Below are 24,886 nucleotides of genomic sequence, written 5' to 3'. Positions count from 1 at the left end.
GAAATCTTTACCCCTAATACTTCTGAATTGAGTGACTTTCTTTCTTTTTTCTTTTCTTTTACTTTTTTTTTAAACCCTTACCTTCCTTCTTGGAGTCAATACTATGTATTGGCTCCAAGGCAGAAGAGTGGTATGGGCTAGGCAATGGGGGTCAAGTAACTTGCCTAGGGTCACATAGCTGGGAAGTGTATGAGGCCAGATTTGAACCTAGGACTTCCCGTCTTTAGGCCTGGCTCTCAATCCACTGAGCTACCCAGCTGCCCCCTTGAAGGGACTTTCTGAAGAGAAACCTGAGCAGACTTTACCTGTTGGCCAGGGGTGAGACCACCTGACTTTCTCTCTTGGGGCTCAGGCTGCCAAGGCCTGATTTCTCCCCCCCCCAAACTCGAGGAGGGAAGAAAAGGGTTTAGATAGAGACAGGGACTCCCTTTTCCCACTTTACTTTTCCTATTCTTCCCTGCCCATTTTTCCTTTTGTATTACCTGATTGGGTTAACATTAAAAAGTTATCTGTTCCCAAGTTGAGTGTGAGTGAACATATCAAGGGGAGACCTTCAGTCTCAGGTAGTGGAGGGGGAACAAGAGGGACAAGAGTGAATTGGGGAGAGCAGCTTTAGCTAAGGAGGGAAGGCAGAAGGGGCAAAAATTTTCAAATCCCCTCTCCTCTCTCTGAGCCAATCCATTACATCTGCTGTCTCCCCCTGTACCCTGCTTTGTGGGGGAAGAAAGGGGGTTCTCCTTCCTTTCCCCCTCTCTCTATACCTCTGGGTACAAGCCTCCCCTCTAGACTATATCCCTTCCCTCTCTTTTTATCTTTTTTAACACAGGAAATCCTAAGTTTAAATACAAACCCAGAAATTTACTAGCTGCATGACCCTTGGAAAATTGCTTAGTCACTGCTTGTCTCAGCTTTCTCAACTGTGAAATGGAAATAAAAATAGCACCTAACTTGCAAGGTTGTTGTGAGAATCAAATTAAATAATATTTTGTAAAAAAGAACTTAGATGTGTCTGGTTCATAATACATACTATATAAATGCTTATTCCCTTCCCCTTCCTATGAGAAGATGCCTGAACACACATAGAGTTGAATTAGGTGATATAGTCTGAAGTCCTACCAGAAGTATGGATCTCTACAGTGTTTCTAATAAATAGCTCTGCTTGAGTAGTCAGATCATTAGTTTGACATATTGGATGTAGAGCCAGCCTGAGAGCCAGGAAGACTTTTGTTCAAGTCTCATCTCTGACATGCTGACTCTGTAAGCAAATCACTTCATCTATTAGTGTTCCTGGAAGTCTTATAAAATGCAAAGAATAAGTCAATTTGCTTCAATTAAGGTGTTTCCTCTTCCCTGGGTGTTTTCTCATATTAATGAAAGCATAGTTGTTTTGAAAGAGAAAGAGAGAGAGAGATTTATGAAAAAATGCTCTCAATCATTATTAACTAGAGAAATCAAAACAATTTTGAGATATCAACTATCAGATTGGCTAAAATGATAAAGAGGCAACATGACAAATGTTGGAGAGGATATGGAAAAAATGAAGACACTAATACACTGTTGGTGGAACTGTGAACTGATCCTACCATTTTGGGGAGCAATATGGAATTATACCAAGGTAGTTATAAAACCGTGTATACTCTTGGACTCACCTATTCCATTGTGGAGTCTGTTTCCCAAGGAGATCAAAGGAAAATGAAAAGAATCTATATGTTCCAAGATATTTATAGTAGCTCTCTTTGTGGTGGCAAAGAATTGGAACTGAAGAAATTTCTATCAACTGGAGAATGACTGGAAATATTGTGGTATGTGCTTTTTGTGGAATATTACTGTATCATAAGAAACTATGATCAGGTTAATTAAAAAAAACTTGGAAAGACCTATATAAAATAATAAGGAATGAAACAAGTAGAAGCAAGAGAACATTATATATAGTTTTAAAATGAATATTTAAAGAATAACTTATGAGCATCCACCTCCAGAGAATGAACAAAAACATAGAAACATGAAAGACATAATCTATATATGCATATCTTTTTATAGGGTGATACCTTCTATGATGCAGGGAGGGAAGGGAGAAACTGAGGTTCCTGGGAATAAATTCTATTAAATTAATTTAAGAAATTTTAAAATAGTTGTTATTTAATCATATATGACAATTTGTGACCCCATTTGCCATTTTCTTGGCAAAGATACTAGAGTTATTTGCCATTTCTTTTTCTAGTTCATTTTACAGATGAAGAAAATGAGACAAATTATAATAATTGACTTGCCCAACTTCACACAGCTAACAAGTGTATGAAGACAGATATGAACTTAGGAAGATGAGTCTTCCTGACAAGGTCCAGAGTTCTATTCACCATGTTACTCAGCTCTCAATTAAAGTAGATACAAAATTCAAAAGTTAGGTACTGGATATTCTTTGAGGTCCATTGGAAGATTGAGTCTATGGTTGTATGATCTAATGCTGAGTTTCTAATTGTCAAACTCTGGGATGAAGGACTAGAAAAATGAGGTAGATAAAAGCACAGGCAAAACCCATTCTACTTTCCTTTAGTATTTAAAACCGTTTTGCTACAAACATCTTTATTACATGCATTAAATACATAGAGACAAACACATTTTTTTTACATTATTGCTCTCCAGGACTGGTACCAGGCAAGTACTTTATCTGCTGGAAAAAAGGAGCTAGAGAAGGGCAGCTAAATGGCACAATGGATAGAGAGCACTGTGTTTGGAATCAGAAAAACTCATCTTCTAGTCTCAAACACTTACTGGTTTTGTGATATTCTGCCTCTGTTCCTCATCTGTAAAATGAGTTGCAGAAGGAAATGGCATACCACTCCAGCATCTTTGTCAAGTAAATGCCCTCAAAATGGGGTCACAAAGGGTCAGAAACGACTGAAACGATTGAACAACAACAAAAAGGGACTGGGAAGAGGGCAAGAGGTAGCTAATAGGACTCTTCCCTTAGCCTGGCTAGTGGTCTCGAGAGTCCAAGAGACTATCAAAGAGGGGATCAAATTGCTAAGTGAATCAATGAAACTGACACAGGTGTTTATGGTAAAAGAAGGGGGAAAGACTGGGGAGAGGAGGGAATGGAAGAAGGGACGGGACGGAGGGAGAAGGAGAGGAAAGTAGAGAAGGGGAGGGAGGGGGGAGAAAGGGAGGGAGCGAAAGAGGGAGGAAGGGAGGGAGAGAGAGAGAGAGAGAGAGAGAGAGAGAGAGAGAGAGAGAGAGAGAGAGAGAGAGAGAGAGAGAGAGAGAGAGAGAGAGAGAGAGAGAGTGAGAGAGAGAGAGAGAGAGAGAGAGTGAGAGTGAGTGAGTGAGTGAGCGAATACTGGAAAGTGAGCTACTGCTGTCATCAGAGCTCAGCACAAGCGCAACTCATACTCAGGAGCAACAGCAGCTGCTGCAGCAGTGAACAGTGAACAGTTGCCTCCGCCCCATCCCGAAGCCCAGAACCCATCAGTGCACTCTCACAGCCCTGGTCTTTCTTCCTCTTGCTGTGCCACTGTGCCAAAGAATGGAGGATTCTCAGGAGACATCACCTTCTTCTAACAACTCTTCGGAGGAGCTCAGCTCTGCCCTACAGCTGTCGAAAGGCATGTCTATCTTCCTCGACGTAAGTACAGATTGTAGGAGTCTTGATCCAAGCTATTGTACCCGGATCCCGGCACTGGCATCCGCACAGTCTTTCAGCCTTTTCGCGTCCTGGAGCCTCTTAAACGTGATGCTTTGGAGTTACAGGATTGAGGTGCCCAGTGCCTGCTTTGCCTCATAGAAGAGAGTGCAGAGGAGAGGATCACAAATTTAGAACTGAAAGAGACCCCAGAGGTCATCTACCTGCTCCTTTTTGTTTGTTTGATTGGTTTTCAGGGATTGAGAATCAAAACCACTTCCCCCAAAGGCAAAGCCATAGAGGGAATGCATGCAGAAAATCTTGCTAACAACCAACTTCAAGGAGCTGTCCAAACCTCTCAGCACTGGACTACTCCTTGCAACCCTAAAAGAAGTTCCAGAGTAATTATTTCCAGATGCTAAGGCTTTCTCAGGAAGGCCCTCTGTGAATCATAGCAGTGCCCCATCTAGTGATTTAGCCAGTTGGAAGTTTGGAAGGGGTTTCCAAGGAGGATTTCTTACAAAGAGACTTGGGTCAACATATCCTTAGCATCCCCTAACACCTCAGCAGTAAGCTTGTGGGTCAGGGGAAACAAAAGGAAATGCTACAAAATTTAAAAAACAAACAAACATAAACAAACTAACAAACAATCAAAAAGGACTCTGGCTCCTCTTACTACTCCCCTTGGAAAGCAATTACTCTAAATGAGTTCTGATTATAACCAGAAGCTTAAGGAAGCTTCCTACAATTTAATGTGACAAGTGTTGTTTGTTCTAGGCTTTTATATGTAGTATTTATTATTATGTCTTTTCATTTATCTTTCTGGTGTTCTTGCTATAATTTATTTCATGGAATTTCTTTGTATTCTACCTCCTGTTTTTTTTTTCCTCTAACTCTCCAGATTTCATGTTAATTATCCTTCCCTTGCCTCTCTGTATTATTTTCTTGACTTCTACAACATACTTTTTCCCCTTTCATTCTTTAATATTTTAACTTCTTTTTTTTGTTTTGTTTTGCTCCCCTCCTTTTCTTCCCCTCCACCTGCTTCCCTTTCTTGCTGTTTCATGCTTTTGTTTCTGGTCTATTTTGTTATTTGAGTCTTTCTTTGTTTGATAGTCTTTCTTGTACCTTGGTAATTCTTTTCTTTATATTAGCTTGCTCTTTACTCTCTATTATCTTCTCATTTTTGATGATTTTCCTCTCCTTTTCCCATTTTTCTCCCTTACTATCTACTTTTCTTTCCAATCTTTCATTTAGGCTACTTCTCATTGTGTCTCACTTGTCATTTTGGCTTTCTATCTGCCCCTCTCATCTTCCCAGTTTCTGATTGAGACTCTTCATTCCTTTCTCAATTGAGGGTGCCATTCTTTATTTAAACTGCAAAATGTTTGAATGGTCAGCCCTAGGTGTCACCTCAGAGTTGCCTCATTTAAAAAAATGTAATAAAAGTTTGTTGGATTAAATTAAACTGATAGAAGAAAGTGGGTAAGAAGAGTAAAGAGAGCTATGACATGACACAAAATTCTGTTACTTGTATTCCCTATCTACTTTTGTTTTAACATAGGAGAGTAGAAGACCAAATAGTATTAAAAGCAGTTAGCACAGGTCTATTGCAAGCTGGTTTATTAAAAGGCTGGAGATTCTTTTTTCTCAAGGATGAGAAGGAAGTGAAGTGAGCTTTCAATACAATGATTGGGAAATACACATGACAGTGATGATTCAAGAGAACAAATTTTTCTGTGTTTATTTAAGCAAATCAAGTTGTTTATTTATTATTCTAATGAGAGGCAGCTGTAGCACTGACCAGGATTTACCTTAGCAAAATGCAGTTTATCTTGAGGGTTTCCTTCCTTTTAGTATCATTCTTTTCCCACTACTCAGATAAAACCCTCAATTATGGGACTGAAGTAAGGTGAGAATAACCCAATTTTAAGGGTTATTTCTCTTTCCTCTTTGTTTTATTTTTTGTTAACTTCCAAATCGTACATGTATTTTCTCCTTAAATCCTATGTCCTACCTCAGCCTCTCAAGGTCCTATTGTCTGTTAAGTGAATGAGTTAACCAGATAAACTAATATATGATAATGTGCCAGCTATTATACTACCTCTTCTAAGTTAAATGCCTTTCCTGAGAGGCGCTTACTTAAGGAATCTGGAAAAGAGGGAGATGCAACAGAGTTTCAGGCACTGTGGCAGGCTTGTGGAAGAGATGTTTTATGTTGGTGGGCATTTCATTGCCTCTTAAATTACATCAAATAGGTTTTTGTTTATTCAGCCTCCTTTTGGGGCTAATATCATCCACATCTCAAAAACATGGGAAAAGACCTTCATTCATTCTGCCTCTCCTAAGAAATCAAAGGTTTCAATGTGACTCTTCTAAGCAACAAGTAAACCTTGGTGACAGAACAGAAATGGAACTAATTGAAATAAACAGGAAATCTTTTTTTTCCCTCATAGACACTAGTCTTGGCAAAAGTATTAAAATTATCGCTCCTTAAAAAGAATAAATTAAAATATTATGCATTTCATATGTGATTTAAATTTCCAAATGGTCTGAGATGCTGCAAAAAATGTGTGTGGGGGGGAGGGGAGAATTGATGACTGGGGGATCAGGGTTTCAGCCCTGCCTCTACCACTAATTCATTAAGAATCAAGTCATATGCTACTGAGCTAAGAACAATGCCTATCCTGTACAGTTCACACTACAGACCTAACTGACCTAACATTCTTTTGATTTTTAAAATTTACCCAAAAATAATAGCAATATAGTAATGTTCATTGTTCACCAGCAAAATGTGAGACTCTACATAATTTTTTTTTATTTGATCTCCAATAGAAGGGGTCTTGCCTACCTTTGAATGGATTCTTTGTGATTCTGGTGAGAATTATAACACTTTGGAATGCAATATAAGAATATGACCTTTTGCCACTGAGAATTTTGTAACATTATTTCTTGATCACAAAAGCAAAATTATATATTGTTTAGCTCTAAAATATCAATGAAATATTTTCTAGCATCTGTGATTCACTTAAATTTGATTTGCTAGAATAGTTACAAAAGGTTAGTTTTATAATCCTATTTTAGCTGAATGGTTTCATTTGTTTTGTTTTAATCTTTTTTTTTTTTTATTCTGGACATGTGGTTTAATTGTATAAAAAATTCTAAATGAGCCAGTTTCTTCCACAAACACAATAGCAATTTGCTTCAAATTAGTCTTAGAAACATGGTACAGTGAGAGATTACATGGGTTGGGCTAATTGTGTGAGTCAGAAAAAGAGCTTGGGGGAGGGGTAGCTGGGTAGCTCAGTGGATTGAAAGCCAGTCATAGAGGTCCTAGGTTCAAATCTTAAGTCATACTTTCCAGCTGTGTGTCCCTGGACAAGTCACTTAACCACCATTGCCTAGCTCTTAATGCTCTTCTGCCTTGAAACCAATATATAGTTTTGATTCTAAGGTGAAAGATAAGGGTTTTTTTTTAAAAGAGTTTGAACCTACATTTTCTTGACTTTGAGACCTGTTCTAGCTACTGCAACTTTTCTTTTGTGTGTATATGTGTAATATAATTTACTAATTTCTTGTTGGAGTAGGAATAAAATATATCTCAGGCTTCTATATGTTACTCTTGTTGAGTTATTTCAGTCATGTTCAGCTTGTCATGGTCCTATTTGTTGTTTTATTTTTTTGGGGGGGCAAAAATACTGGAGTGGTTTGCCATTAACTACTCTGGCTCCTTTTACAGATGAGGAAACTGAGGCAAACAAGATCAAGTGACTTGCTCAAGGGCGTAATTTGTGCTTTCTAGGAACATATCTGAGGCTAGATTTGAACTCAGGAATATGAGTATTCCTAACTTCAGGCTTGGCATTCTATCTACTGTGCCTCCTTAGCTTTATAAATATGAAATAGACTTCTATATACAAAGCCTATTTCAATCTTAAATTATTAAAATGTTATTGCTTCCTGTTCATCCAAGGTAGAATAAGTATACATCTTAAACTTTATTTAAATGGGTACAAAATTATTATTATGACATAGATAATTGTTATTGTTTCTTTCACTGTGAGTTCCACTTATAACAAGGAGACAGAAATTGAAGCAGTTTCCATTTTAACATGGGTCTCTTTGTCAAGTTTTCCTATCAATAATTCAACAAAAAATAGTGAATGAACAGATAAGTAAAAAAATAAGGAAAAATACTATAAATTCCAGTGCATATGGGTTAAACACATCATTTTATAATTAGAATCAGTTTACTAAGGTATACCTAATTAGCAGGCAGTAAACATTTAATCTTGATGATAGTCTACCTAATAAATTATAAAAATCAAGCCTTCAATGTCAACAAATGTTCTTGAATATTTAGTAATGGATTTTAAACCAGCCCTCAAACCTGGGCAGCATCCTATAGGTGATATTATTAAATACTTATGGAAAATATAGATAGTAAGAGTAAGGGAATATGAGCTAAGTACAAATGTTTGGTTTTCTTGAAAAGACAAGGCATGAACAACTTAGCCATTTCTTCTTAGCTTCCATAGGAGTATTCTACATAAATACAAGTAAACTCTAACTACATCTAAAATAATTTAAACACATTAGACTGTGTGTCTAGTGATCTTGTGAACAATAGAGACTCCAGAATTGTTACAATCATAGTATAATTGTGAGTAAGAAAATCAATGACAAATTTGGGTTTGTCTAGCTTTGCCAGCTCAATTTCCAAATGAGTTGTCACCTAAAGGCCATCATCTCTGCCATATTCATTTTTTAGATTGTTTGAGGCTTCTGAACAGTGAATGGAGTATAGAGCCTAAAGAAGAATTTCTTCCTGAACTTTTCTCTCTGGACTCCTCTTCTGACTTTTCATATCATGGAAGCAGCAGCATCTTGGATAGCTCACCCTACCCAAAATCCTCTGATTGGTCAGCTCCTCCTAAAAAGCACAAATGTATACATGTACTTAGCAAAAAAAAAGAAGCAGAAAAAAACCAGTCCACTAAAAGAACCCTAAGTAGTAACTCTCTCTTCTCTCTTAAACTCTTAGCACACATAAAGAAATTCTAATTAAGAAGTGAGGTTGATGATCTGACCTAGTTTCTTGTATTAACATGAGCAACCAATGACTGAGGTGTATGAGTTCTTGAAGAAAAAAGTACAAATCAAGTTGACGCCTTTCTGCAAATTTAGAATTAGTGAGGGTTTTAAAATATCAGAATGAAATATATTTTAACTTATGGTTAAGTACATCCTTTATTGTGTTATCTATAAAAGCAGTAATTCTGTGATGTCCTCTTTCTTTACAGATACTGAGAAGAGCAGACAAAAACGGTAAGATCAAATGGAAGGAAACAGTTCCTTCTTTTCTATTTCCTCTTATGTCAACCATGCCATAAAGGGTACTACCTAAGTGGAAAATGGAACCTAGACCAATAGCTACATTAATCACTGTACTAGCAACAGTTATATCTGAGGATTCATGTTAAAACTGTAGAAAGGATCATATATCTTTTTCTTCAGGAAAGACATGCTCCTTGGGATCTGGGGTCCTTAAGAACCATTTCCACTGTCATTTTTTTCCTATTTTACCTTAAATATGTTTGTAGAAAAGTGGAAAGAAATCCAGATTAAGATTCAAAATGTGAGTTTGAATCCTTTACTGATTATTACACATGTGACCTTAGGCAAGTCTCTTCATAAATAATTGATGTTAATTAACACCTTAAAGTTGGCAGAGTAAATTTCAAGCATTATCTCATTTGAGCCTCATGATATCAATGGAGGCTACAGGTATGATAATTCTCATTTTACAGATAAGGAAAATGAGTCTGTGAGAGCTTAAGTGACTTGCCCATGGTGACAAAGCAAGTAAATGAGGCAGAATTTTAATCCCATATCTTCCTTACTCTAAATCCAACAGTTTGTTTTGTCCATTGTTCCATGTTTTTATTGTCAGGTTCTTCCTATGTAATATGTGCATAATAACAGTTTTTTAGCTATGTAGTATGACTTTTAGTAGATAATTGTCTTTAAAACTGTGAAACTCTACTTGAAGGCTGCTATTAATGTTGGATAAGCATAAAAACAGTTGCCCAGAGGTTACCACTGAATGTGTGGGAGAATACCTGAAAAGCACATGACTACTCCTTCAATACACAGACCTGGGAAGATAAACCCTATGATCATGTTTGATAGGTTAATATAGATGATATTGCAATTCAATTTCCACTTAAATTATTGTCAAATATCAAGCCACTGTAATAAATATATCGTGATTGTTTTAATTAATCATAAAATTCATGAATTTCAAAAAGTATCTTTCAATATCATAACATAGGCTACCAAATTATGAAATATTAGTATTATAATGCTGAATCCATGATATTACATCCCTTAAGAATAAAAAATCCTTATTTTCCATTTTAGAATCAATTCTAAGACAGAAGAGCAGTAAGGTCTAGAAAGTCAAGGCTAAATGACTTGCCCAAGGTGACACAGCTATGAAGTATCTATAAAAGAAGAGAGTTCTTTCATAAATACAGTAGGTATAGTATTGGTTTGACAACATCAAATTGGGTCATTGGGGTATGTTCCATGAAAAGTATATTTCAAACTAGATACTAGGGAGAGTAGCAGAATAATGTAGAAATGAAGAAAGATATCTTCTGGCATATATATATATATATATATATATATATATATATATAAACTGATATGACCTAATTATGTATAATAATTGGAAAGGATTCAAATTCCCATTTTTGAATTTTAATCAGGATCTCTAATTCCTACTTTCCTACAAATACATTTAAAGAAAAATAGAAAAAAATGCCAGTGGCAATGGTCCTCATGAACTCCAAATCTGAACCAGATCTTCTGAAATCCAGTCCTAGATCTCTATTCATTGTGCCACCTAGATACCTTGTTGCTATGACATCTTAAAGTGATCCTTGACAGGAAGGAGATATATGGAGCCCCCTCCTTCTCATAGAATCCCATATTCTGCCTGTGGAGGAACATTGCTGTCACACCACAGTTATGATACATTAAAGACATGTTGTATTTTGTTAGTCACTAAGCAGTCTCATGAGTAAGATCCTGGCTGACCACTGTACATCTCTATAAAATTAGCATAAATCACTCAGAGAAGCAATGGACTAGAGAAATGAGTCTCTGATAATATTTGGAAACTGAACTATATCTTCCCAATAGAATATTTTCTCAAAATGTGTTGCAGAAATTGATGTTACTGAATCAAGAAAAAAATTTTAGACAAATTGGTGGAATCATTTTTATTGTCAGATGAAATGATCTGCCAAATAATTTTCTTATCTCTATCCTCCTATTTCATTTTGATTGACTGACACCAATTAGTCTTACCTGGCTGTCCACACTCCTTAGAATATCTCACTTGATCTGTGTGCTTCCTCCTCAAAATGTCTTACCTGCTATAGCATATTCTCATGTGATCTCTTGTGGCTTCCTAGAATTTTTTTAAGATTTTTCCATCTAGCCCTAACCATATCAGGTGAGATTCAGACTTGTCTTTACTATTTCTCTCATCAAATCTTTGCTAGGGAAAGAATAGGATTCTCTTCTAGATGCTACACTGAAATAGATTGGCTTATGAAAAGAGTTTGCCATCACAGAATCAAAATCCTCAAATTGAAAAAGACATCTGAATCCATTTGATGCAGCCCTTACCTGAAGAAGGATATTTTTAAAAGTATTCCCAAGAAAATGTCATCTAATCTTTGTTTGGAAGTTGGAAGGAAGAGAAAACTCACTATCTCCTTAAATAGCCCATTACTCTTTTGGAGTTTTAATTATAGGAAGTCTTTCTTTGCATCAATCATATGTGAATATGTATATTTATGTGTTTATATTTATGTGTATTTACACATATATACATATATTTAGACATGTGTGTATATAAAATGCTGACTTTGATGGAATGTGAGCTCCTTGAGGTAAGGACTGATTCATGTTTATTTTTGTATCCCCAAAGCTTAGCACAATATCTGGCACATGGAAGACAATTAATGAGTGCTTGATTGATTGAATCAAAAACCTGCCTTTCCAAACCTTTAATTTTGTTCCTTGTTCTGTCTTTGTAGTCAGGAAGAAAATATCCCTTTACTCTTCTACATGCTAGCACTTTAAATAACTTAAGACAGTTATTGTACCCCCTTCACGTCTTCTTTAAGTTAAATATTCCCACTTTCTTCAACTGCTCCTTGATTGGCATGACCTTCAGACCTTAAGGTATCCTAGACCTTTAACCTACGCTGGGTGCTTTCCATCTTACCAAAGTCCTTCCTAAATAGAAATAAGCACAGTACTCCAAAAGTGTTCTCATCAGAGCAGGTCACAAAAGGACTACCACTTCCCTTATTCTAAGCACTTTGATATTGGACCTGTTATTTCATTGGTTTTGTGAATTCCCAGTAAAGAAACATCTTGTACTAGTGCAGATCACAATTGTTCCACAACTTATAGCCAAAGAGAATTGTCTGAGGCACTGAGAAATTAAGTGTGTATGTGTCAGCCAGTGGGTGTCAGAGGTAGAATCTAAATTTAAGTTTTCTTGACTCTGATTGAGGCTTGCTTTCTATATTGTGGAATATATCATGTTGTGTCTAGACACATTAGATGCAATGCCTACCAGTGCAACCCAAGATATTGACAAAGACATTTTTGACATGTTATAATTTTGTCAGTATAGGAAATTCTCCAGTGAGAAACATCCTATCTTATGTTATATAAGCATCATCTCTACAACTTCATTTTCTTAGAGTTTCCTGGAACACTGATAGGTTAAGTGACTTCTTAAGGCCATACTATCACTATGAGTCAGAGGTAGGACTTGAATACAGGTCTTCTCAATACAATAACTACCTTTCTATGCAATCTATCATATTGCCACTTTTATAAAAATGTTAAACAGCATAGAGTCAAGCAGAGATATCTGGGTCATCGTAGAGGGATATTTTTCCAATTTAATCTCTCTCCATTAATGACTGTTCCTTATATCTTGTAATTCAACCAGGTCCAGGTCAATCTAAACATGACCATTAATCCCATACCTTTTTTATCCTCTCAAGGACAGTGGGGTATGAGAGACAGTTTCAAAAATTTTTGAAATGTGATGAACTAATTCACATAGCAGAGTTAAATACTGATGATTTCCAATAACATTATCCCACACAAAGTTAATTTCTTTTTACCAAAAAAAAACCCCTTAACTTCCATCTTGGAATCAATACTGTGTATTGGTTCCAAGGCAGAAGAGTGGTAAGGGCTAGGCAATGGGGGTCAAGTGACTTGCCCAGGGTCACACAGCTGGGAAGTGTCTGAGGTCAGATTTGAACCTAGGACCTCCCATCTCTAGGCCTGGCTCTCAATCCACTGAGATACCCAGCTGCACCCCCCAGTTAATTTGTTTTTTTAAAGAATAGATAGTACCTTAACTGAATTTGATTCAGCACAGTTTTTAAACATCAATTGTGTACTATGTGAGTGAGCCAATGATAAATAAAACCCAGCTGATAACCTTCAAGGAACTCATGTCCTATGTGGAGGTAAGCAGAAATGTTATACATATATGTATGTGTATATAACACATGGAAGGGCAAAAGGGAGATCCAAATGTTTTCTGGAAATTTTGAGTTGCGTCAGAACATTTTAAGATAAGTGGATTTGGAAAGGCTTCTTGTAAAGCTAGTATGTTTAGTTAGACAAAAGTCTAATAGCTTAAAATTAGTAGCAGTAGTTCAGTTTAATTGGAAAATATGAAGGAGAGTAAATGTGAAATCAGTCTGAGAAGGCAAGCTAGAGCCTTAGAAGCTAGACTGAGGAGATTATCTTTTTTTTCCAAAGATATTTGGGAACTACAGAAAATTTTTGAGCAAGGAAATGATCAAAACCTATGAACTGGAAAGATTATTTTGTCAGGTTTTTCAAGGGAGACTTTAGAGTATGGAAAGTCTAGAAGAAAAACCAGTATGGCAATAGTTTGAGAAAGGGATGATGTGGATTTGAACATGGGTAGTTGTTGCATCATTAGAAAAGAGAAAATAGATATGATAGATATTTGGGGGTAAAAAGGGCAAGAGTTTTACAGCTGACTAGATGTTGTAGCTGAGGGAGAAGGAGAATTCAGAGAAAATTCTAAAATTTTGAACTTTGATGAATTATAGGATGGCAACGCCCTCAATAGAAATTGGGGCATTGGCTTTTATTTGATAGAACAAAAATGATAATCTATTTATCAAGGAATTTTTACTTAATAAAATGTAAAATAATTTGAAAAAATGAAATTGCGACATTGGGAGAGGACAGAGAGTGGGAAGATGAGTTCTGTTTTGGGTATACAATGCTTGGGATGCTTATAACCAAGAGATGAACAGTAAGCAGCAGTGATGTGGGATTAGAATAGAGTGAATAGATTTACTGGATATATAGGTTTAGTAATTATTATTAATAGTGTTAGAGAAAATAAATATATGTATAGAACAACATTATGAGATGATGGTAATGAGGAGAAAATGTTAAGTATATGGAAGGTCTGAGTATATTACATAGGGGATGAAGTCAGCAAATATAGAAAAACTGAAGATAAAATATGAAGGGATAGAAAGTAAGAAATTAAAAGGAAATGGAAGAAAAGAGAATGACAAAAAATAGGAATGAATGTGATCAAGGATGCAAATGGATGGAATTATTTTGGCATAGAAGTGGACTACTTTATCCTCTCAGACTGGTGTGAAAGAGGAGAGAAAATTTTGAAGTATGCGGGAAAAAATATCAGAACCTAGGGTCAATGGCCTAATTTTCAGTAAGTAGGTTCTGGCATAACTTGCTGAGAGAAAGCATAGTGGTGTAAGGTAGAATTTGTAAAAAGAAGGAGAAGTTTAGAAACAACTCTAGGAGGTTCTGGGTTCAAATATGACCCCATATACTTCCTATCTGTGTGACCCAGAGCAAGTTAGTTAAGTCTGATGACTTTGTTCTTACTGATCTTCTACCTTGGAACAATTCTAAGATGGTAACAATTCTAAGATGGAAGATAAGGGTTTAAACAATAAAGAAAGCATCCCTGTGGGGATGATAAAGGGAGACATGAATTTGTGGTGGACCCAATCTGCATGGCTTCATCACTTCCTCAAGTAATGTTTGGTGTCCCAGAAGTAGGAGTTGAGAAGGTAGATGGGGGAAATATCTTACTGCTGAGCTTATATACTAAAGAAGACAAAGATAGAAAGAAGAGTCACACATATGCCAAAGAAACATTTTTGAGAAGTAGAAAAACTGGCAACAAAATAATAGGTGCTCATCAATTTAGAATGAATAAATGAATTGCACGTTGTATTGTGAATGTAATAGTCATTATGAGTATAAGAAGTTCAGAGAGGCTTGAGAAAATATATAACGTAATGCAGAGAAGAAAACTGATATAGGAAAATAGTACACACAATAATTACAACAAATAAATAGAAAAAACAACAAAACTAAAATTAACACTGAATAGTTATATAGACAGTACATCTGATGAGATGAGAAAACTTTGTTGAATACATGGAGGTATGTGGGGATGTGAAATACTTTACATGCTGCTAGGCTTGTAATGTTTGACATTGGATTATTTTGCTGATTTATTCCCTCTATCTTATTATTTTTTCCCTTTTATGTATTTTATGACGGAAAAGATCAGAGAGATCACTAGGTAGAAAGGTGAAAGTATACTCAAAAAGTGATTTAAAAAACAAAGTAATATATATTATATATATAATAAAAATATAAAAACAAAGTATTGTAACTTAAAATGAATGATGGAGAGAACCTGTGTTTAAGGCTTTTATTATCTCTTGCCTGAACAAGTCTTCTAACTGATCTTACTGCCTTATTTCCTCACCACACCAATTCACCTTTCTTTTAACTGCTTAAGTGATTTTTCTAAAACCTAAGACTGATGATAGGACAAGATAAGTGTTTCAGTGGATAGAATGCCAAGCCTGGAGTGAAGAAAACTCATCTTTCTGAGTTCAAATTTAGACTCAGACAGTTGGTATCTGTGTGACCCTGAGCACTCTTGCATCAGTTTTTTCATCTATAAAATGAGCTGGAGAAGGAAATGGCAAACATTCCAGTATCTTTGCCAAGAAAACTCCAAATGGGCTCATGAAGAGGTGGATATGACTGAAAAATGACTGAACAACAGCAACAAAGTCAGATGATGTCAATGTCCTACTCAATAAACTCCAGTTTCTTATTATTTTTAGTAGAATATACAAGACTCTCTCTGAAAGTCCTTCTCAGCCTAGGCTGTTCATGCTTTTCTAGTCTTTTTATACTTTAGCTTTCTCCATACATTCTAAGATCTAGCTACACTGACTTATTTGCTGTTTCTATCACATGACACTCCATTTACTGTCCCCATGCCTTTGTATTAACTATACTCCATAAGAATATTCTCCATTCGTATTTGTATTTCTTAGTTTCCCTGCTTTTCTTAAATTCTGTACTCAATTCCAACCTTTCACATCAGTAGCACCCTCAACTACTAGTGCCTTTCCTCTTGATATTACCTCCCATTTACACTGCATAGATCTTATATTTTCTTAGGTATTTGTGTGATTTTCCCTCCTTCACGCACCCTACCCCTGTAAAATGTGATATCCTTGTAGCACGGTCTATTTATGCTTTTCATTATATTCCCAAAGTTTAACACAATGTCTGATACATTGAGAAAGTGTAATTAATAAATATGTTTGATTGATCCCAACACCTTCAATTACAAGAATTCATTATTTTATCCATTCATACAACCACACAATAAACATAAAAGAATAAAAACAGCACAGTGACTTGGCTAAAACTCTATCTAATGAGTATTAGATGGGAAGAGTGAAGTGACAATCATGATCATGATCATGATCGCAGTGCATGAAGACTTAGATCTTTACTGTCTCAAAATGTATTATTCTATGTTCCCAATACACTTTGATAGTTTACCCAACTCACAACTCTTTGTAAGGCAAGTAATATAGTTTTGTTATTTGGTTGTTTTTCAGTCATATCTAATACTTCATGACACCATTTTCTTGGGAAAGATACTGGAGTAGTTTTCCATTTCCTTCTCCAGCTCATTTTACAGACAAGGAAATTGAGACACATAGAGTTATCACCCAGTTAGTAAGAACCTCAAGCCAGATTTGAACTCAGGAATATTAATCTTAAATGATTTTAGGCTCAGTATTCCATCTACTCACAGATATTAGGAGACTTGCCTATTTTTGCACAGGGCAAGTTAATGATAGCTAGAACAAAAAATAATTAAGTTTATATAGTACTCTCAGGCTTTCAAAGTGGTTTATGTGTATTGTTTCATTTAACCATTATAATAAAACTGTGAAATATTTACCTTAGGTATTATTATCTCTATTTTATAGATAAAGAATCTAAGACTCATTGAGTTTAAGTGACTTGACTATGATCAACCTTCAGGTATCTTGACTTCTGGTTTAAACATTTTTATTGACTTTACTGGTGTCATTTCTTGGTATTAGATCATGTACATTTCTATAGTACTTCTTACCACCCATCTGCCCTCTTCTATTTTATCTCTTTGTTTATTCTTCAATTTTCATCTGCTATCTATTCATTCTATGAACACAGAGCTTGAATTCCTGAGGATTAAAGAATATGAGAAGAGGTGAGGTAGGGTGGTGTGGTGGGGAACTGCCTTAATACAGAAAAATTAAGCATAATTAAATTAGTTTATTGAATTCTTTGGAAACTAGAAATAAAACAATGTGTAAATATTCATGATAGCCACTTTTTAATTTTAAACAACTGGATCATTTTCTCCTCTTTAAATATTCAAGTGCAGAGTTTGTGATCTCTAGAAACCCTGCAGTTTTTTTTTTTTCTAATCTAGTACATAGCCTGAGAGGTCAAGTTTGGGCTCTTTAAAAAGCAATACATTCACACTTAAAATATTTTCATAAACTTTACCACATTCTGGCAATTGGAAGCAAAAAAGATAGTTGATTTCACAATTTAAACAAATCTACAGAAACATGAAAAAAATCTACATCCATACCATGCATTCAAAGTTTTCTGGATTGGCAAATAAATAATTATTATGAAGATTCAATCATTTTGCTACAGATCAATGCCTAATATCAATGCCTAAATTACTTGTGGGTAGAATAATTTGTTATAAAAAATAAAAGGATCTAAAAGACATATATAGTATGTTTAGGTAATTTAAATATAAAGTTGGTTTTAAAAATTATGTGACATGGGGGAAAAAACTACTGTATTGAAGAGGTAAAAACTATCACTAATAATTAGTTATAGTAATGTTATTTTTGTTTATCTTCTTTATATTACAAGCTAGGGAAACATAAATATATATTAAAGTGCCTTTAGTTATCTGTAGAGGATACCTGAACAGTGGCTTTTTTGTTTCGATTTTGAAGTGATATATGCATTTATAAAATTGCTGGAGAATATATTATCATAAAAGGTCAGGTCATGGGAAAGAAAATAGAATCCATAGAATTATTAATTATACATTATTATAATTATACATTATATATAATACATAAACATATTCTTGTATCATACATTAAATGAAATATTTCACATTAATGATTTGTTTATCTGGATTCTTTCTTCAATGCTAATGTCTTTGGTCATCTATGGTCAACAAACTATAGATAATCTATAAACTGAACTGATTCTTTGAGTGATGGTAAAGATTTATTTATTTAAATAATGGTTTCTATTCTTAAGAACTTTTAGTATATCAAAATATGTTTTAAAAATTCATCCTTTGAAACCAAGAATATTCAGGTACAATTTATTTTTTCCTTAGCCATAAAAATTTCTTAAGCATTTCAAAAGTTATCAGACATGCAATTGAACCTATTTCTCAGAAATCTCATCCCAGAATCAAAATCTCTCCAAATACTGATTCCTCATCATGTGGAGACATTGTTTACATGACTCATTAGACATCTTCTAGAAGGATACATAGGTATGACTATAACTTCCACATAGTTCCCTGAAGGTTATCACAATGCAGAAGAGAAACACATTCAGAGCAGGAAAATTTTACTGCAGATTACCTAGACAATGTGCTTTTCCCAAGCCCTCCATCCAACTGCTATACATCCTATTTTCCCAGTGACTCATCTATACTCTTTAAATGAACAAAAGTCAGCAAGCTAAAGCAACTTAAATTCATCAGGACTAGTAACTGGGCTTCTTACTTAAATAGCTCAAGTCATTACAGTGTTTTCATGCTATCCATTACCTCAGTGCTGAATTAGTCAACATCTTCCAGATTAATGCTGGCCATGGTGCTGACTACTTTCTTCATAATATAGCCATTGGAGAATGACTCAGTTCTTCTCTCCACAAGGCATAAAAATCCTTAAGCAGCAATATGCATATTATCCTATTGTAATCCAGAAGAATTAATTTTTCCAATTAAAATGTTTTACTCATGATCATTTTGGTCACCTATGATAAAATGATTGAATTGTAAAAGAGTTGCCTTTGTATTTGAGAATTTTAAGGCCATTTTGATGATAAAAGTGTACTCTTTACTTTTTACTCTTGCATGGATAAACTGATAATATTCTTCAACAATAATTTGCCAATTATATATTAAAATTATAGATAGGAAGAGGCCAAAATCATTATTAAATATTTGTCTTGGAAGCAAACGGATAGTTTAACAAATGTTTAAGGTCCTATCTGAAATCTGTGAGTCCATGATCAGCTGTAGCTTAGAAGTAAAGTGATATAACTGTCTGAAAAATCTAAGCCCAATAAATTTTCATAAATCCTTGAATTAGATGAAAGTTAATGGATTGAACCTAGAAAATAAGATTCAGCAATACATTAAAAGATGTGTATCTCACAATTCTTTGCTCTTTCAAGTCATCAACATGTTGTTTGTGAGAATTAAGAAAACTTAGGGACTCATAATTTATCACACAAGAGAATTTAATAGTGAACCATAGCAATGAAAAATTGAGGCAGTTTGAGTTTGGGAGGCAGAGAGATCTACAGACAATGTACTATTTACTATGGGTTACATTTACTTTGAAACTCCATTATTGTGGATATTAACTGATATATGAAGTGGTTTATTGCACTAACAATTCTACAAAAACATCTAAGGATCCCAGAGAGCTTGAAAGTATCTAGCATATGTGGTTTGATACATTTGGTCAGTGTGAGAAAATGCAACGGCATAGGATAGAGAGAAAGAATACAGGTTGTGATAGAAGCCAGAGGAATGTGTACAGGAGAGATACTGGATTAGACTGAAAATAGTATAATAAAAATGCTACCTGATGTTTAGTCTTCTCTGCTTTTGTTTACATTGCAAGGTATGTATTAACACAGTGTCTAGCACATAGCAGGTGCTTAATAAATATTTATTGATGGGCATTTATCTGGATCCATAGTATGTCTGGTCTTACTAAGAAAGAGAATGGACCAGAATTGGGATAAAGTGATTATGAGCTTCTGAAACATCTTTCCTAGCACTATTTGAATGGTACTGGTTAAACTTATGCTGTTCCTGCCCTTCCAGCAGGCTATCAAATCACAGACACAACCAATATAAAGCATATGTTTACCAAGAAATGAAATCATGATAAGAATCTTTCTGAAAAGTAATTTGTCATCAGCACAAAATGGAAAAGAAAAAAAAACACATAAACACAAATTCTGACAGTAAAATTGGCTTCCAAAAAGTCAAACAAAAAATATTTTCAGAGAAAAGAGAAAACATTTTCTTTTTTTACCCTTAATGTTTTTTCAAAATGCAAAATTAGTTTTCACACTCCAAAAGTGTTGCTTTTCTGCCCAAAGTAGAAAACTGTGAAAATTGTTAGCTTTACATAGCTTCCCTAATCAACCTTAAAGGAGATAAACAGGAAACTCATATCCAGATTTGTTCCCCAGTGCCCCATGAATATGCTCAAGAACTAATGGAGTTGAAATAATATATTATATATTGCTTATGTATTAAAATATGAGGGTAAAAGGAGCTTTGTAACATTTTGGGATATCTGATTGGCTTTTGTAAATGCCTCTGTCCCTTGTTTGGTTAAGAATTCATTTACTACTTATATCTGTAATAAGTATATGATCTACTTTTCTTTTTTATGGCTCAATCTTTAAATTCACATGATAGATGCTTATTAATTATAAGATATTGGTTTAAACCAAATTCTGAAAGGCTGCTTCCAATTTTCCTAGAAATTCATATTAATTATGGTATTATTTCTTAGGTCACATGTTTTTAGGTTAAATGATGATTAAGTTATTGAGTTTAGCTATCTCTGATTTTTCCTTGTCATGTCTGTTCCACTGATATTCTTCTCTATTTTATAACTTGTGTTTTAATGATTGCTAACATATAGTTTGAGATATAGAAAGGTTGTACCCCTTTCATTCTTATATTTTTCATTATATCTCTTGATATGATAAATCCTCAAATACATTTTTATTATTTTTGTATCTTACTTGGCAAAATATTCATTTCACAGTTTGGTTAACGAATCATTATTTCTGTAAATTAACTCTGCTAGCATTTTCATTTTTGTTATATTAATCCTGTCATAAATGTTAATCATTTAAGGAAGATTTTATCCTAGATTTTCTGGGGACTTTTTTTGAGTTCTGAATCTTAATTTGCACCCCAAAATTTAAGTAGTCATGGTTGACCTGGATTTTTTTCAGTGTGAGTAAGCAGGACATATAACAATCAATAATGATCAGTTTTGTTTTTCAAAAAAGAAGGAAATATTAAGTACCTAATATGTGCTAGGTACTTTGTTAAACCCTTTTAAGTCTCATCTCATTTGATCTTCACACCAACTCTGAGAGGTAGGTACTATTATTATCTCAATATTACAGTAGAATAAACTGAGGCAAAAAGAGGCAAAAAAAAGGGACTTGTCCATGGTCAGACAGCTAGTAAGTATTTGAAACTAAATTTGAACTCAGATCTTCCTGACTCAATACCCATCATGCTCTCTGGATTGCATCATCTGGTTATTCTGGGTTGATGCGTCCAAAAAAAAAAATTATACTCTCTTAATGGCCTTCTCAAAAACTGAAGTCTCTGCATTAGCACAGAAAATGTTTAGTAAGAAAGAGTAGATATTCCTCTATATTGCCCTGCATAACGGTAGACTCATGGTTCTCTCGGGGGTAACATCTTGGACAAATTATAGCAAGCAAATAAGCAGAAAATTCTCCATATCCTAATCCAAAGAAAAGATATTGTGAGAGAAGTCTATTCACTAGGAGGTATCCTCTAGGTCAAAGTTTTCTTTGTCCTTTAGTATATCACATTCATGCTTAATCCTTCTTTGGTGGTGACTCTTTCCACCTTGAGCAACTCCTGCTATGTGGACTTAAAAAAGGAACTCCTAAGGCTAGGATGAAAAAAAGGCAAAGGGACATCACAAAAGACAAGTACAGTAGAAGAAGCAAGTATATTGTGATCACAAGCTCTTGGTTTGAACTCTACTTTTTTTTATTTACTAGTTGTGTGATCATTAGCATTTCATTTAATCTTTTGAAGCCTGTTTGTTTGCAAAGCACTTTAATGTTGCAAAATACTTTGTAACTTTGTATATGATATGTTAGTTCATTTGATCCTCACAACCACTATCCATCCATTTTTATTTTTATTTTCAGATTAGGATACTGAGACTGGTAGAGGTTAAATGATGTCCTTAGCATTATACAGCTAGTAAGTATGTCTGAGGCAAGATTCAAAGTCAGATCTTCCTGCCTCCCCATCCCAGATTCTATTCAAGGCATTTAACTATCTGATAAAACCTATATAATTAAAGGCAGATGGATGGTGTAGTATGGAATAGGTTGGAGCTAATCAACAGAGAAAGGGCATTAGAATTAATGGGATCAGAAAAAGCTTCCTGCAGGAGATGGGATTTTAGCTGAGACTAGAAAAAGCCAGGAGATAGAAATGATGGAGAACATTCCAGGCATGAAGAAAATGTTCAGAGGCCAGACATAGAATATTTTCTAGAAGGAACAGCAAGGCTTCCAAAGCAGAGCACATGAAGGGAGATAGAGTAAGATCTGAAAGCCTTCTCACCCTCATGATGCATAAATTACAAAGGGCTTTACTTGCCAATCAGAAAATGTATGCATTATTCTGGAGATGACAGGGCGCCACTGGAATTTATAGAACAGAGGTGGAGGGATAACATGGTCAGATTTGCATTTTAAGATACTGTTGGCACCTGCAAAGAGAATAGACTAGAATGGGAAGACATGTGGCAGTAGTACCAATCAGCAGGTTATTACAATAATCCTTCCTTCTTTAAAAACTGTGGGAAAATGGCCTCATAAACCCTTATAAAATGATTATCTATGCAAATTCTTTTTGATAAAGCTTGGGTATACCTTCAATGTTTGTTTTGTTTTCTTCAGGCTGGGCATGGACTGTGAATATAGTCTATACTCACTTTATTCTGATACCCTTAAACTACATCAGTGCAAAGGGCAAGTGGGTAGTGCAATGGATAGAGTGCCAGGCATAGTCAGGAAGATGAGTCTGAGGTCAAAGTGGCCTCTACTTCTACACTAGCCATGTGACCCAGAGCAAGTTATTTTACTGTGTTTGCCTCAGTTTCTTCATCTGTAAAGTGAGCTGGAGAAGGAATGGCAAACCACTCTAGTATCTCTTCTAAGAAAACCCCCAAATGGGGTTGTGAAGATTCAAATATGACTGAACAATAACTACACATCAGCACAAATGACTTAAGTTTAGATAACAGAATTAATAATGGCAATTCTATACCTCTGTTAACCTTGATTTGAATAGAAACTATACTTCACTACATATTCCCAAAGTATTTGATTAGAGTAAAAGTACAACTGTAACTCAGAACTTTTCACTTCCTGAATCATCTTTTCACCATAGTATTGCAAATTCTTTAGCATCCCAACTTTTCTGTATTAGTATATTGGCATGGCTTTTGCCCCCATATCTCATCAGGCCTTCCTCTCATGATTGTCTACCCACTCCCCCGTCTGAGCCAACACTGGGGCTTCCCATTCCCTCATCTTAATTTCCCATTTCACACCTCACCTTAGGTTTTGGCATTATAAGCTACCATTGGAACAATAGCAAGCCTTCTCAACAAAGCCTTAAAATATTCCCCAATAAAGACAAAGGACAAAATCAATGTTCTGCATGTTACTCAGTGATGCTATGAAATAAATGATTTCTGAGGTTCTGTATTTCATACTTGGTTAATATTAATATTTTAAAGATAATAAAATGTTAGCATTATGATCTAGATAAATGATAGTATTTTAAGTATTCAAAATGATAAAAAAATATACATTAAAGGGAAGCCAGTGTTTTTAAAAAGGACAATCCATTAGAATGCTTACTAAGAAGATAACTATTAGAAACTTAAACCTCCCACTGAGATTATTGCTCAAATAGCTTCCATTAGAGATTACTGCTCTAATATTTGTGATAATACAAAATGAAAGAGAAATTAAACTATGATATTTAAACAGCAATTTCATTCTTTGAAAAGAAATTATTATTATTATTATTCTTTGAAAAATATTTATAAAAATAAATATTTACATCTTTTTATGAGACAATGAAGCACATGGTGAAGAAATCATATAAATATAGGTAACTAGATAGTTGCTGTGGATAATGAACTAGACCTGGAGTCAGAAAGACCTGAATTAATTCTGTTCTTGGACACTTACTACATCTGAAACTTGTCTGCTTTAATTTCCTCACTTGTAAAATGGGGATAAAATAGCACCTACCAAATAGGGTTATTGTGAAGATCAAAAGAAATATTGTGAAGATCATAAGAAAATATGTGTAAATAATTCATCACAGTGCCTAGCAAATAATAGGAACTTAAATACTTGTTCCAGGAGCAGGAAGGTAGCACAGTGGATTGAGCACCAGGCCTGGAGTCAGTAGGACCTGGGTTCAAATGTGCCCTCAGACATCCTAGCTGTGTGCCCCTGGGAAAGTCACTTTACCTCAATTGCCTAGCCCTTGCTTTCTGTCTTAGACTTGTTACTAAAAAAACAAATAAATGTTTTAAATAATAAATATTTTCTTTCCTCCTCCTCCTAATATTCTAAGATTCTACGTTTCTTTGAAATTAGATATTGTTTGGAGGATAAGGCAAGGATAATTGGAGTAAAGAATAGGAG

General features: G+C 34.9%; 1 protein-coding gene across 2 annotated transcripts in view; it reads left to right on the top strand.

Annotated features, from left to right (window-relative positions):
• The first annotated feature begins 3,208 nt into the window (after positions 1–3,208).
• NECAB1 (N-terminal EF-hand calcium binding protein 1) overlaps positions 3,209–24,886 on the top strand; it is a 207,292-nt gene continuing 185,614 nt past the window's right edge. For both annotated transcript variants that reach the window (XM_001368622.4, XM_056823335.1), the window contains exons 1-2: positions 3,209–3,622; positions 8,923–8,947. In XM_001368622.4, the coding sequence (XP_001368659.1) occupies positions 3,524–3,622; positions 8,923–8,947 (124 nt within the window). In that variant the 5' untranslated portion in view covers positions 3,209–3,523. The remainder of the gene's footprint in view (positions 3,623–8,922; positions 8,948–24,886) is intronic.

The sequence above is a fragment of the Monodelphis domestica genome, chromosome 3 (assembly GCF_027887165.1).
Source record: "Monodelphis domestica isolate mMonDom1 chromosome 3, mMonDom1.pri, whole genome shotgun sequence".
NCBI lineage: Eukaryota > Metazoa > Chordata > Mammalia > Didelphimorphia > Didelphidae > Monodelphis > Monodelphis domestica.
The sequence above is the reverse complement of the archived record's forward strand: the minus strand, read 5'-3'. Positions and strand labels throughout refer to the sequence as shown.